Source organism: Hylobates moloch, unplaced genomic scaffold (genome assembly GCF_009828535.3).
Source record: "Hylobates moloch isolate HMO894 unplaced genomic scaffold, HMol_V3 SCAFFOLD_938, whole genome shotgun sequence".
NCBI classification, from domain to species: Eukaryota; Metazoa; Chordata; class Mammalia; order Primates; family Hylobatidae; genus Hylobates; species Hylobates moloch.
The window spans coordinates 1-15,281 of NW_026653213.1; the positions used below are offsets into that span (position 1 = coordinate 1).

Consider the following 15,281-nt stretch of genomic DNA (forward strand, 5'->3'; position numbering starts at 1 on the left):
GGTACCTGGGGAATTTGGGGGCCTCCTCTCCACTTAAGACCAGATTAGAAAAGAGAGACTCCACCTCACACTCTAGAGCGCCATTCCCACAAATGAACAAATGAGTGAATGGGATGCCTGTTGAAAAGGCAGGGTATAGACAGCCTGGGTTCAATTTTAGCTTCACCACCTCCCAGCTGTGTGACGTCAGCTGATTTGCATGACCTCTCTGGGCCTCAGCATCCCCACCTGTAAAATGGGAATCCACACAGCAGCCCCTACCCCAAAGGAGCAGGGAGGGGTGTGAGGGACTCATGGATGAAAAACACAGAGCAGAGCGTGGGCCCCAGTGAGCCCTGGTCCATGAGGGCTGCTAGCATAATAATTATTCTCTCCATGTGCTGCACAAAGTGGCCCCGGAGGCCTTAGCAGAAATAACAGAAGCTCCCTGCCCTTTACCCTGGTGATGATGGTCCTGACCACTCATTGTGGGAGGGTGCTATGGGGCCAGGAAGGGATGGGGGGTGCTAGAACTGCCCCTGGACCCTGACAGGGCCAGGCTCCTGAGGGCAAGGCCCCTTCCCAGTGGCCCAGCTGGCTCTGCACCCACGCCCCAAGCTTGCAGCATGGCTTACCCTTCTGGGACTGCTCCGAGCTGTTGAACATGCTGGCAAAGGCCAGCCTGGGGGCCACCTCGCGGGCGTTGATGACCTCAGCTTTTCCTAGAAGGAGAAGCAGGTAGGCAGGCAGACCTACCCAAACCCTTTACGCCGTGTGAGCCCAGGGACCACCCAGCTGTGCCTCGGCCCAACCCACACCCCCTGCCCCTCTCCCTCTCGTCTCCCGAGGCACTCACGCGTGGTGCTGTTGTAGATGGTGAGGAAGAGGCCACCCCCGATGCCCATGCTGTGGGCATTCATGAGCCCCACACACAACAGGGCTGCAATGGCTGCGTCCACCGCAGAGCCACCATCCTGCAGTGCGTCCCTGCCATGTGGCACATAAAGGCATGAGAACATGCAGGCTTCCATCCTGGCCCTGCATACACACCCTGCTGCCCACCTGCCCAAAGGAGGATGGAAGAGAAGTCCATTCGAGTTTTGGGGTTTTTGTATTTAGTTTCTTTCTTTTCTTTTTTTTTTTGAGATGGAGTCTTGCTCTATTACCAGGCTGGAGTGCAGTGGCACGATCTCAGCTCACTGCAACCTCCACCTCCCGGGTTCAAGCCATTCTTCTGCCTCAGCCTCCCGAGTAGCTGGGACTACAGGTTCATGCCACCACGCCCAGCTAATTTTTGTATTTTTAGTAGAGATGGGGTTTCACCATGTTGGCCAGGATGGTCTCTATCTCTTGACCTCATGATCCGCCCGCCTTGGCCTCTTTTTTTTTTTTTTTTTTGAGACAAAGTCTCTCTTCATTGCTCAGGCTGGAGTGCAGTGGTGTGATCTTAGACCACTGCAGCCTCAATCTCCTGGGCTCAATTGACCCTCCCACCTCAGCCTCCCAAGTAACTGGGACTATGGGCACATGCCACCATGCCTGGCCAATTTTGTTTGTTTGTGTGTTTTGTAGAGATGGGGTTTCATCATGTTGCCCAGGCTGGTCGAGAACTCCTGTGCTCAAGTAATCCACCCACCTTGGCCTCCCAAAGTGCTGGTATTACAGGCATGAGCCACTGTGCCCGGCCTTTGTTTTATGAGACAGGGCATCGCTTTGTCACCCAGGATGAAGTGCAGTGGCACAGTCTTGGCTCAATGCAGCTTTGACCTCCTGGGCTCAAGCAATCCTCCCACTTCAGTCTCCTGAGTAGCTGGGATTACAGGTAAGAACCACCACACCTGGCAATTTTTTGTCTTTTTTGTAGAGATAGGGTCTTTCTATGTTGCCCAGGCTGGTCTCGAACTCATGGTCTAAAGCAATCCTATCACCTCAACCTCCCAAAGTGCTGGGATTACAGTTTCCTCTTTCTCTTTTTTCTTTTCTTTCTTTCTTTTTTTTTTTTTTTCTGAGACGGAGTTTCACTCAGTTGCCCAGGCTGGAGTGCAGTGGCGTGATCTTAGCTCACTGCAACCTCCGCCTCCTGGGTTCAAGTGATTCTCCTGCCTCAGCCTCCTGAGTAGCTGGGATTACAGGTGCACACCACCATGCCCGGCTAACTTTTTATATTTTTGGTAGAGACAGAGTTCACCATGTTGGCCAGGCTGGTCTCAAACTCCTGACCTCGGGTGGTCTGCCCACCTCAACCTCCCAAAGTGCTGGGATTACAGGTGTGAGCCACCTTGCCCAGACAGTTTCCTCTTTATCAAGCAAACAAATGTACATGACTTTTATAATTGGGACAAAAAGGGAAATTGCTATACTTTATTAATAACATTTTTTTCCCCCAGCTAGAGATAGTGGCTTACACCTGTAATCTCAGCACTTTGGGAGGCCAAGGTGGAGAATCACTTGAGGCCAGGAGTTCAAGACCAGCCTGGGCAATAGAGTGAGACTATCTCTACAAAACAGTCTTTTTTAATTAGTCAGGTGTGATGCATGCCTGTAGTCCTAGCTACTCAGGAGGCTGAGGTGGGAGGATCGCTTAAGCCCAAGAGTTCAAGGCTGCTGTGAGCTATGATCATGCCACTGCACTCCAGCCTGGGTGACAGAACAAGACCCTGTCTCAAAATATCGAAAACATAATATTTTTTCTGTTTAAGTATTTAGGAGGGAACTGATCTTTGTGTATAACATGAGATAAGAGTCTAAAATAGAATAAAACAGTAAAGGCCAGGCACCATGGCTCACACCTGTAATCCCAGTACTTTAGGAAGCTGAGGCGGGAGGATCACTTAAACCCAAGAGTTTGAGGCTACAGTGGGCTATGATCGCTCCCCTACACTCCAGCCTGGGTGACAGAGTAAGACTCCACCTTAAAAAAAGAAATAAGCCGGGCGTGGTGGCTCACACCTGTAATCCCAACAATTTGGGAGGCCCAGGTAGGTGGATTACCTGAGGTCAGGAGTTTGAGACCAGCCTGACCAACATGGTGAAACCCCGTCTCTACTAAAAACACCATAATTAGGCCAGGCGCGGTGGCTCACACCTGTAATCCCAGCACTTTGAGAGGCAGAGGTGGGAGGATCACGAGGTCAGGAGTTCAAGACCAGCCTGGCCAACATAGCAAAACCCTGTCTCTACTAAAAATACAAAAATTAGCCGGGCATGGTGGCACATGCCTGTAGTCTCAGCTACTGTGGAGGCTGAGGCAGGAGAATCACTTAAACCTGGGAGGTGGAGGTTGCAGTAAGCGAAGATTGCACCACTGCCCTCCAGCCTGGGTGACAGAGCAATACTCTGTCTTGGAAAAACACACACACACACACACACACACACACACACACAAATTAGCTGGGCATGGTGGCACATGCCTGTAATCCAAGCTACTTGGGAGGCTTAGGCATGAGAATCGCTTGAACTTGGGAGGCGGAGGTTGCAGTTAACTGAGATTGCACCACTGCACTCCAGCCTGGCAACAGAGCAAGACTCCATCTCTAAATAGATAGATAATAGATAGATGATAGATAGATAAATAGATAGATAGATAGATAGATAGATAGATAGATAGATAGATAGATAGATGATAGATAGATAGGAAGAAATAAGTAAAAATAACAACCAAACAATAAAACAGTGGAGTTTATCCAAGGAGACAGAGACTCTTAGAACTGAGAAAAGGGGCCTTGTTTGGCTCTAGGAGACCCACACCCTGCTCTCGGGGTCACCGTCCCCTACCCAGAGGCTACTGAGAGAGTCCAAGCGAAGCTTACATGTGGGGAAACTGAGTCTCAGAGGGGTGAAGGTATTGCTCAGGTCCACATGCCCAGTTTTCAGGCCCCATGTCCCATGCCCTGCCCCACTCACCTCCCAATCTCCGAGCACTGCTTGGCATCCGCAGCCACGGCAGCCCTGGTGTACACATGGTTGTCAGGTTCCTCGGAGGCCGAGGGCAGCCAGAGACAGAGGCCGACAATGACCAACACCAGGACCACGGCCAGCAGGCCCAGCACCACTAACTTCTTCTTCATGGCTCTGCTGCACCCACAGGGTAAGGAGCAGGGTCAGGCCCAGCCTCAGACACTCCCTGGCCCCTCCCCAACAGGGCACAGTCTAAAGTCGGGCCTCAGAAACACAAGCCCTATGTCTCCTTCCCTCTTCCCAGAATACATGCAGGCTGTCTGGCCCCCAGACCTTTGCACAGGCCGTGCCCTCTGCCAGAAGCTCTGGGCCTCATCTCTGCCCTCCCAAATCCTCCCTGCTTATCTTCAGAGCCCATCCTGGTAAGAACCCTATCTCCAGCAGCGGCCCTTCCCGGGAGCCCCCACATTTCCACACCCCTCTTTCTGCAGGGCCTTGCCTACCTCCTCACAGTGGCTGAGTCTCCACTGCTTAGGGAGAAGCTCCAGTAGGGATGGGCCTGGCCTGGTTTCTCCTGTGTCCCCTACCTCAGCCTAGAGCTTGGCACTGTCCAGGAGTCCTCTGAAGACCCTCCACCCCACCTGGAGCATGGGGTTTAGCTTCCATAGTGCCCACAATCAGAGCACCCCACAGATTCACTGCCACAGGGCCAGGACTTACCGTCCAGCAGCAGACGGGGGCCCCAAGCCTTGCCTGGGGTGTTGGCCACGAAAGACGGGAGGATTTGTTAGAAACAGCTGAGGAAATAGCCAGGGTCTCTCTCACACTCTGCAGAAGCCTGTAGCCACAGAATCTTCTTCAGAGATTCTCTGATCAGACAGCCTTCCCGTTCTCCTGAAGGTCAAGGGAGGTTACCTGAAGCACGTGCAGCCCAGACCTTTCTGGGGGACTCTGTGTTACCTCCCTCTGCCTCTAGCTGGTTTCTCTGTCTCCAGTTGAACTCTGGAGGCAAAGAGTCTGTCAGTAACACATTTGTTTCCATGAATTCTCTCAGCATGTCTCCCAGGCACAGCTCAAAGAGGGTTTTGCACAGAGCAGGACAGGTAGGGGACAGGGCATTCCTGCACAAGCCCAGGATGTGCATGTGGTAAGCATGGCAAAGGGGGCTCAGGGAGCACCGCCAGCCTGCCCTGCTCTGAGGCTGGACTTGCCACTCACCTGCTGTGGGGCCTCAGGCAAATCACTGAACTGTCCAGCCTGGATGACAGCAGCACCTCACTTGCCTTGCTGCTGGGAGTGTTGTGAATAGAGTAGGTTAGACTGTGGGAAGGGCTTGGTGAATGGTAGCTGTGATTATCATCATGGCTGCAATGGGGACACCCCCAGGAGGCCTGAGTGGCACAGGTCTCTTGCTCACTGTGTGTCCCCTGTGGACTCCCTTCCAGGCTGTGCAGTGAGGGGCAGCAGTGACCCTTGGGAAGTCTCATGGCTATGGCAGCAGGTGACAGGTATGACAACAGGGAAGAGAGATGTGGTGACAGAGGTTGGGGTTCCCCTCTCCCACAGTCAGTTTCCCACAAAGGGCAGTGTCTGCCAGCAAGCCCCTCCAATGAGCCCCAAGCTGGGTTTCCCTCCACTCCACCCTGTCCCAGTGCAGAGGGTCTGACCTCAGAGGCAGATACACTCTCCCAGAGGTGGTCTAGGAATGGAGTCCCTGTGCCCTCCCCACACACAGGGAACATCCAAATGCCATCATGGAAGGGTGGCCACCTCCCCAGGCTTGGTGGGCCTGGGGCCGATAGTGTGATACATTTGACCCCCTCCCAGCCCTGGATGCAGACACCAAGAGCAGAGAGACCTGGCAGTAGTCATGCAGCAGCGCATCACCCCACATCCCCAGCGGAATCCAAAGCAGCCCCTCATCCCCACCATGACCACCACAGCCTGAATCCAGGCGCCACCTGTTTCTGACCTGAACTCCCTCACAGCCCCTACCTGCACTCCCTCCCTCCAACATCGCCTGCCCTTCAGTCTTCCAGAAAGCAGCTAGAGGGCTCTGTCTGTCCAACTATAGAACAGGCCCTGCCTCCTCCCTGCCCCGTGGGACAGCTCACACCCTTCACCAGGCCTGACAACGCTCTTGCCACTCCAACACCCTGGGTCCCAGCCGGGAGTCTGGGTCAGGGTTAAGGGTTCCTGATAGAGACACTGATTCCTGGAGGTCCAAGGAGCCTCAGGAGCTGGGCCAGCAATGTGCAGCATCTATTATGGACACAGAACATTCCCATCACATGGCCGGGTGCAGTGGCTCACGCCTATAATCCCAGCACTTTGGGAGGCAGAGGCAGGTGGATCACCTGAGGTGAAGAGTTCGAGACCAGCCTGGCCAACATGGTGAAACCCCCATCTCCACTAAAAATACAAAAAATTAGCCAGGCATGGTGGCAGGTGACTGTAATCCCAGCTACTCAGGAGCTGAGGCAGGAGAATTGCTTGAACCCGGGAGGTGGAGGTTGCAGTGAGGCAAGATTGCACCACTGCACTCCAGCCTGGGCAACAAGAGTGAAACTCCGTCGCAAAAAACAAAAACAAAACGACATTTCCACCACAAGTCATGGGGCAGGGGACTGGCCTGGTCGGTGACCCCATCCTAGCATGACAGCCCCCTGCACCAAGGAAGCTACCCAGTCCCGCCCACTGGGCCGGGTCATGCTGAGTGCCCTGGAGGGCATGGCCTCACCTCTCCCAGGCTCAGGGTCATGAGCTAAGCCCCCGGTCAGTGTCCTGGGGTGGTCTAACCATGACCCAGCCTCCCCTGTCTGTTAATCTGTCTACCCAAAGGCCCAAGTAGGCTCCTGGAGGAGCAGGGGGCACCCAGCCAGGCTCAGACTGCTGGGAAGAACAGGGAGGGGAGTAGGCAGTGCTGGGCCCTGTCCCTTCCTCCCAGGGCAGGTCAGCAAGGGAGGGTGGGCCCAGCCTCCCACAGGCGGATGTCCCCGGCTCGGAGGAAGACACCCTGCTGAGGTCCTGGGCTTCCATTTCCCATCCCTCCACCCTCAAAACTCACTGAAAGAATGTCCAAGCCCAGAGGCCTGGCTCTCACCCAAACAGTGTGAGAGCTGCATACACTAGGGGAAACTGAGGCTAGAAAGTAGGTCAGCTGCCATGGTTGGCCTCAAACCCAGACCCCCTTCCTTGTGACCCTGATGGGCTTACCTGAGGCCTGGGGACAGTGGGGTCCCAGGAGAGCACCTCTTCCTCAGAAGACAGTTCTGGGCTGCACCTGCTGGGGAGGAAGAGACAGACTTGTCTGCCTGGGAAAGTCCCGGCCACAGAACTGGCTGGGCCCCCCCACTCTCCAGAGTGGCTCAGAACCACGCCTGCGGCCCCCTGCAGCACTCTTCAGGGGGCCTCCGAATTGGGACTGGGATCTGGGGGTGGCCACCTCCGAGGAGGAGCAGAGGCAGGGAAGGAGCAGGAGGGGCCGGAGGACCCATGAGCTTACCTAGTCCAAGAGACCAGCCAGGGCGTGCCCAGCAGCCCTGGCGGACAGTGGGAGGCATCTGCACAGGGTGTAGGACAGGCAGGCCTCTTATAGAGGTCCAGCCTGGCTGGGAGGACAGGGAAGCTGACATCACAGCAACAAGGAGGCGCATAGTGACTGGGCACAGTGACTCGGCCTGTCACCACGTGACTAAAGTTCACACAGCCCTGGGAGGGCCCTGGGTGGCAGGTGCTGTGAGCCGGGGAAAGGGTTTCCTTCCTTTCAGACTCAGTTCCCTCCAAAGGGCACTGTCTGTCCACAAGCCCCTCCATTGAGCCCCAGGCTGGGTCCCTCTGGCTCTCCTTGTCCCTGTTCAGAACATCTGAACTCACACCCAGTGTCCCAGAGATGGCTCTGGAGGCGGTGGAGTAGTGGTGCCCCTGGCAGTAGACCAGAACCCAGCCTAAGGGGCCTCACCACACCCTGCTGTCAATGCTAAAGGTGTGTTCTGGGAACATGGCCTGGGGCCCTGAGTGCAGATCAGTTCTGCTGCCCATCCAGAAACATTAGCACCCCAGGCCCAAGGAACCACCTGAACAGCCCAGAAAGGCAGGGCCCAGAGAGGGCCTGAGCTGGCCCAAGCTCACACAGCCCAGCAGTGCAGGCTTGGACACTTGGTAACTGCCCCAAGTTACTGCATGTTTCTGACCAGCCCACCAAGAAGTCTGAGCCAGGAACAGCTGCAGGGGACTTTGGACACTGCTGCCCATTCCCCTGTGGCCCTCATCTGCCAAGGATATGGGCCAGAGTCTCCCTGAGTCATGGCTCCCTCCCCTGCTCCTGGGCCTCCTGTGCCTACAGTGCCGGAGCCCCTGCAGCCTCCACCTGAGGTCTATTCCGTGCCCATAACACCTACCCCACAATCATCCTTCCAGGCTGCCCAGCCGACAGAAGGGGACACAAAGGCTGACCCGATATTGCTGCCTGCCTGGGTCACATAGGCCTGTCCTGTCACCCACTGCTCTCAAATGGGCTCTGGACAGAACCCACCAGACACACAACTGTGAGATCCTCAATAGCCCTAGGGTGGAGGTGCTATGACCAAGCCCTTTCCCAGGCTATTCCTCCCCCTGAAGATCAGGGTGACTGGGAAGATGACAGGGCAGGAACCAAGGCCCCATGACCTGTCCCTGAAGGCTAGACAGCCAACAGGAACATCAGGGGATTTGGCCCTGCTAAGTGGCTGCATTCCACCGCAGTCAGCTGGGAGGGGTCTAAAGTGGAGAGCCACAGGGCTCTGTCCCCTGCCCTGCTCAGCAGTTTCCTCTCTGCCTGAGAGCATATGTGACACGCATGTTCTCACTCATAGGTTAGAATTGAACAATGAGAACACTTGGACACAGGAAGGGGAACATCACACACTGGGGCCTGTCGTGGGGTGAGGGGAGGGGGGAGGGATAGCATTAGGAGATATACCTAATGTAAATGACAAGTTAATGGGTGCAGCACACCAACATGGCACATGTATACATATGGAACAAACCTGTACGTTGCACACATGTACCCTAGAACTTCATGTATAATTTTATATATATAAATATATGTAAATATATTATATATTATATATACTATAATATATAATATATTATATATTATATATATTATAATATATAATACATTATAATATGTAATATATAATAATATATTATACATATGACATACAGGATTCACAGCAGCAGGTGGGCAGGAAGAATGTCTCAGTGGGCAAAGGATGGCCCAGATCCCTGCAGATACATCCCACCTCTGTATCTGACCCCAAAAGGAAAACCCTGGGCTGGGGAAAGTAGGGAGACAGAGCTGCCTTCGATGGGGCAGAGCTGAAGCCTGGCAGCAGCTGAGGATTCCAGAGAGGGCAGACAGGAGGGGAGGCACTTTATCAAAGGCCATGTTAATAGAGGTAGGGCCTACAGAATGAAGGAGGCTTTTCTTCGCATGCTGAGTGTGTCACATTCTGTCCCAGTCAGCCCTCTACCCCCTGAATGCAGAGAGGGCACCTAGGGGGAAGTGGGTCTGGGGAAGCCATGTCACCTGAGGAAAGACTGCAGGGGCTGGCCTAGAAGTCTTCTCCAGACCCCACAGCTCTTGTCCTGGCCACATAAGGTAGTGAGTTCCCTGTCCCGAGAAGTGTGCCAGCCTCACTCACCCAGCGACACCGACTCTGGTGTCAGTACCACCCACTTCCAACACACGTGCAAGCACACGGGCACACACAACTGAGCCTAATCTAGGCTGAGCAGAGCAGCTTCCCAGGATGCAGCAGAGAGAGGAGTATGAGGAAGAGGTAGACACGGCAGCCAGTCTGAAGTTTCCTGGTTAATCCTTCAACCCAGCTTGATGGCTTTGTCACCACAACCCCAGAGCCACAAGGGTGAAACCAGAGCACAGCCCCAACCCCATTCACAGGCAGGAAACTGAAGCTTAGACAAAAGGGATTTACCGAGGTCAGCTGGCCCCAGGAGGTTTGCAGACCTGCGGGTGAGCCCCGGACCCACCCACCCCTGACCCTGCCAGCCCCCAGCATGGAGTCACTATCCCTGGATATGAGAACGCACAGATCTCTGGCGGCTTCCCCAGGCCTGTCTACACCCCTGGACTGGAGGTTTACTACCCAGACGTGGAGTTGGAATCCGCCTCTCACGGTTTCCACCCTTGCGGCGAAGAATTGAGAATCGGAAAAAACACCCCTTCAGTAAGATTTAATAAACACTATCTGCTGGAAACCTGTCGAAAACTATATATATCCCTATATATAGAGCTGAGAGGTGGCAGGCGCCCCCTGGAGTTGGGCAATGACCCCTTGCACAACCGGCCCTGCCCCACCCCAATCCACAGCCACAAACAGAACCCAGGAGCGAGGCAAGCATGGCCCAAGGACACAGGGTCCCCCAACCCCATCATCGCTCTGGCTCTACTCCAGAGCTGACCCCCCACCCCCACTCAGGGCTGCCAGATCCTCCCGGGCCTGTTTCTTCATGCTGCACTCTTCCCTCTTAATTCCAAGAAGCCACGGCTCCCTCAAGAGCTTCTTCACACAAGTCAGGTGACTCCCCCCAGCCCTCCTTCACCCACCTGCACACCTCACTGAAACCCACTCATCAGCCAAGAAACAGAGGCCCCCAGCCCAGACCCAGTCAGATAAAGAACCCAGGGCTCTGCCCACCTGTGGGATCCTTTTGCAGGATGCGCCCACACGAGTCTTGCCCCCTTCACCCCGAAGTGCAACTCACTGCCACTGCACAGGTGCATAAACCGAGGCTTGGAGAGGAAGAGGAACTCCTCTAGAGCGCAGCAAGCATATGGCAGAGCTGAGAATGGGACTCAGGCCTCCAGACACTCATGGGAGTGCCCTGACCTGAGCTTCCCCACCTATGATGTCCACCAGCTCAGAGAGGGTGAGTGGTGCCTCTGGGTCACACAGCACTGGGGCACAGCCAACTGCTCTCACTTCTGGGCTCACCCAACTCCCAGTCTGGTCATCCAGCAGCACACCAAAACCAAGCTAAGATTCCCTGCTGTGACCCAGCTCCTCCTTCCCTCCCCCAGTGGCCTGGGGGCGGGGCAGGGGGGAGGGGAGGCTTTAAAGGCACAGGAACTGCTGCAGGTGGGATGTGGGCTGGCTCCTGGTCCCATCCCTGGGGCTGTGTGATCTGGGACAGCTACAGGCTGCAGGTCTCTCTGAGCCCGGTGGGGTCTCAAACCCTGAATGAGAGACCTGAACTCTGAAAGCCTCGGTGGGGCTGAATGAGGCTGGGTTTCAGCGGGAGGCAGATTAGACCAAAGGTTCCCTGGGAGATGGGGCCACGGAGCTGGGGTGCAGCCAGATGCCCACGCCAGGAGAGGCTGGAGATGTAAGCATCTGAGGCCCCACAAGGTCTGAGGAGCCTAGATCACCTCTACAACCCCAGGGCAGGGGATGCCTCTCCTAACAGGCCCTCTCCCCAACTTTCAGGGCTATAGGCAGGGCTCTAGGAGCTGTTACTCCAAAGACCCTGGTCACCTGGACTGAAGGGAGTCACATGATCCAGGAGGGTCCTTCCTCAACCCCCAATTTCAGGGGTCTGAGCAGACAGGCTGACAGAGGACCCCAGGCAACAGAATCAGGGGAATGAGGCCCATCTGTCCATCATGCCCTCACCTGCTCTGCGCTATTCAGCGAGATAAGATGGTGTGGGTGCCCCCACAGGGCTAGCAGGCCCAAGCCTCTCAGCCCTCAGATCGAGGTCCACACACGGTCTGCAGCCTGCCAGAATTGTCACTCTTAGCAAGGCTCACGCTTACATTCCTTCTTTCATTCCACCATTCATTCTCCCATCAAATCCTGGCCCCTTCAGATTCTTCTCTCAAGGAGCCCTGACCTGGCTGGGCATGAGACAGTATGGTCAACCCAGGGGGAAGAGCCCTAGGGAAGGGGCAGACGCCAGAATAGGGGCCTTGGGAATCCAGCCCGAGCTGGGATTGGATTTGGGTAGGACCTACCAGGCAGAAGGAACCACATGGGCCTGAAGGCCAGGAAATGGAGCCTTTTCCAGGAAGTGAGGGCTGCAGGGGACCTCTTGACCATCCTAGGCCCTTCTTGAGCCCCAAGGTGTCAAGGCTGGAAAAGGAGGCAGCCGAGCTAAGACCTTCAAGGCCAGGCCAGTCTGGACGTTGAGAGCCCTGGGAGGCTGGTGAATGTGTCACCGGGCCCAGTAACCCATTAACCCTGGCTCACTCATTAAGACCCTGGTGGGTGTCCATTAGCTCCTTGGGCAGTTTCAGGAGCCGGGCAGAGGGCAGGGGTCATGGGAAGAAGGGAGTACTGATTGGGGCGCTAGGTGGAGGCTGGCTGAGCTGGCTCTCTTGTGTCCTTGTTCCTTGAGGAGCGTTCCAGGGCCAAGCTGGCCTCCAGCCAGGGGCAGCTGCCAACACAGCCCGGGGCGGGTGCCGCCCCACCATCCTAGTGACTTTCATCTCCTTATCACTCCTGTGTACTGGCACCAGCAGCCCACAGTGCCTCGGCGGCCTTGGCCAGACAGGAGGCTCAAGGGGCCAATCCAGTGCCTGGCTCAGCATCCAGCCACACTGCCCCTCTGAGAAATGGGCCCACTGTGGCCTCCAAAGCCCTGTCTGTTTCTGTGGGCTGGGATCTGCCCCACCTCTGTATCTGGGAAAACAAGGCCCTGGTGGGGCAAGAAGGGAGCTCCTGGCATAGGAACCTGCAGCCTGAGAGGGGAAGGGACCTGCCCAAAGCCACTCGGCAGGACAGTGACCCATGACACCAGGAAGGCTGTGCAAACCACTTCCTGCAACTGGTGTCTCATTGCAGCCCCACCCCACTGACAGGTCCAGGAAGCTGACCACACTGAGTACCAGGAATCACCCAGAAAGCCTCGTGCCCTAGTGGGCCATGGTGAGGGCCACGGCGGGGTGGGGTCGGGAGGCGCATGGGGGCGTGACATCCCGAACTGCAGTCATGAGGCTCACAATGATCCAGCAATGTGGATGGGTCCGGATGCAAGCCGTGCCTGGCCCATACTCCAGAACCACTGGAACAACATCTCAGGGACCCCTGGGAGCCAGAAACCCAATATTATCCAGGACATTTTGTGTCCCCTGGTGTCCTGCACCAAGGAGACACTTGGTAAACTGGCTAAATGAAACTGACTTCAAATCCAAGCATCATAGCATTGGAGTCAATATTAGGATCACAGAATCTCAAGTGTTTGGTCTCTGATCTTCTAGCATCCCAGAAAGTTTGGCTTACATACCTTCCCCAATGGGGAGCTCACTACCTCTAAAGATAGTGGGACTGTGGTTGGTTGGCAAGTTCTTCCCAACATTAAGCCCCAATTTGCCTCTTTGTAACACCTGCTGCAGGTGGGCCTGGCCTCAGATCCTGCCCACTGTCTAAGGTCACAGAGCAGAGAAGCAGGGGCCACCCCATATCCTGTACGTGGCCACAGATTCTCCGAGCCACAAAGACCACACTGAAGGAATGGGAGGAAGACTTCAGCCCAATGAAAGGGCTGGTGCCACTCAGCTGTGATGGAGGGAGGTCAGCACAGGCCAACTGTGGGCATGGGCAGAGTGCCAGTGCCCCCAGAGCCTGGCCAACACCCCCAGTGCCATTTGCAGCACTTGTTATTCCAGCACCCACCTTTGATGTGAGGACACAGTCTGCAGCATGGCCAAGTGCGTAGGCCCTTCAGAATTGTCAGCTTGTGAATGCCTGGGAGCACCCAGCAGCAGGGCTGGCCTGGCACTTGATGGACCAAGTCCAACTCCCAAACTCAGAGGGATAATGGCAGCGGCATGGGCCCTAGAGTCCCTGGGTTCAAACTCAACCCCAGCCACAGATAGTGTGGGTATCACAGCAGCCTTTCCCTTCCTGGCCTCAGTCTCCTGCCTGAAGAGCAGGGATAACTAGAACAGTTGCTGGGTGGATTCCCTGAGATGACCATGCACAGACTGTAGGAAGCACCTGCTACTTTCGAGTCCTCACAGGGTCTAGCTAGGCTCTGACACTGGGCCTGTAGTAGCTTCTCCCCTTTCCTGATGAGCAGCTCAGAGCAGGGGCCCAAAGGGCCCCCCTCCTGGCCGCCCTGTCCTCCCTGCCCAAGGCACCCTCCACAGGTAGTATTTATCACATCACCTGGTAATTATCTGCAGTGTCTGAAAGCTCCAAGGAGTGGCTGGGGGTGGAGGAAGACTGTCCATGCCCCAGTCCCGACACCATGCCACAGCCTGATCTCCAGGAAAGCCAACCCGCTCCTGTCTCAGGCCTCCCTGGTGACACGCCCAAGCCCACCTGTTCACCCACAGCCCCCTGTGACTTCGCTGATGCCAAAACTGTGCAGCACTTTCCACACACGCCATGCTCTCACCTGGACTTTTGGGGACCTCCCCCTGCCTCATAGCAGCACCTTCCCAACCTCCCTTGGATGCTGGGCTCAGGAATGCTCTCACTGATAAGTCTGCGCCCTGCTGGCTAATGTTTCAGACACGCCAGGCAGACGTGCCCAAGCCTGACCTAAGCAACTGCCACCAGAGCAGCCAGAGTCTAGCCCGGGGCGGCCACCCCTGCATCCTCACTGGTCATGTGCAGCTGCTCCCACCTCTACACCTCACTCCCAGCCTCACCTGACCTCCAGTCCCCACAGGCCAACCCTCTCACCTGGAGACTCCCAATCACAGGTCCCAGCCCCTCTGCTGTTTCCCTACTGCAGCTCAGGCGCTTGGCATGCAAATCTGAGCACACCCCTCCCCAACTGGGAAGAAAACACTCCAGAGGCCCCCGTTGTCCTACCTTGCTGGTGCCTGTCCTTTCCTCTTTTTTTTTTTTTGGAGGGGGTTGCCTGGATATGAACTGTCCTTTCCTCTTGCTCCTTCCAGGTCTTTGGGACTTTGCACTAGCTCCATTGTCATGGCCTGAGGCACTCCTCAGACACCAATCACAATGCCACCTCCTCCTGAAGGCCTCCGGCACTGCACCTCACTCTGCAGGCTGGCGGCGACTGCTGCCTCCTCCACAGTATCCACAGTGCCCAACAATCTTCACTGAATGGATGGATGCCAGCTGTCAGGTGGCTAGCTGTTTTTACTAAAATGCATCTTCTAGGACTTTACACTGAATCTACCTAGCCACCTGACAGCTGGCATCTCTAATCTTGTAATCCCAGCACCATGGGAGGACGAGGTGGGTGGATCACTTGCGACTAGGAGTTCAAGACCAGACTGGGCAACATAGTGAGACCCTGTCTTTAATTTTTTAATTAATTTTTTTAAAAAAGGCCCAAGAGGACAGGGTTTGGGGAGTTTCTTGTGGAGGCTGACAGGAAGGGGAACAAGAACTCATCCATGGCCAGGCACAGTGGCTCATGCC

The 15,281-nt window shown here is 55.5% G+C and overlaps 1 protein-coding gene across 5 annotated transcripts; it reads right to left on the reverse strand.

The window, feature by feature from the left end:
- Positions 1-333: 333 nt before the first annotated feature.
- LOC116464544 (glutathione hydrolase 1 proenzyme-like) lies at positions 334-10,919 on the reverse strand. 5 transcript variants are annotated; one of them, XR_009212242.1, is made up of 6 exons: positions 10,581-10,919; positions 7,093-7,162; positions 5,095-5,163; positions 4,597-4,878; positions 3,883-4,053; positions 334-966 (listed from the first exon to the last, which is right to left on the reverse strand). XR_009212242.1 is itself a non-coding variant. In XM_058435111.1 (6 exons), exons 1-6 carry the CDS (start codon positions 10,664-10,666, stop codon positions 463-465), a joined length of 771 nt encoding a protein of 256 aa, XP_058291094.1. In that variant the 5' UTR covers positions 10,667-10,919; the 3' UTR covers positions 334-462. The 5 variants fall into 5 exon arrangements, 3 of the variants coding, with proteins under 3 accessions (XP_058291094.1, XP_058291095.1, XP_058291093.1); XM_058435111.1 differs by lacking the exon at positions 5,095-5,163 and having other exon boundaries at positions 334-701; positions 836-966; positions 4,597-4,673; positions 7,093-7,159; XM_058435112.1 differs by lacking the exon at positions 5,095-5,163 and having other exon boundaries at positions 334-701; positions 836-966; positions 3,883-4,050; positions 4,597-4,673.
- Positions 10,920-15,281: the final 4,362 nt, after the last annotated feature.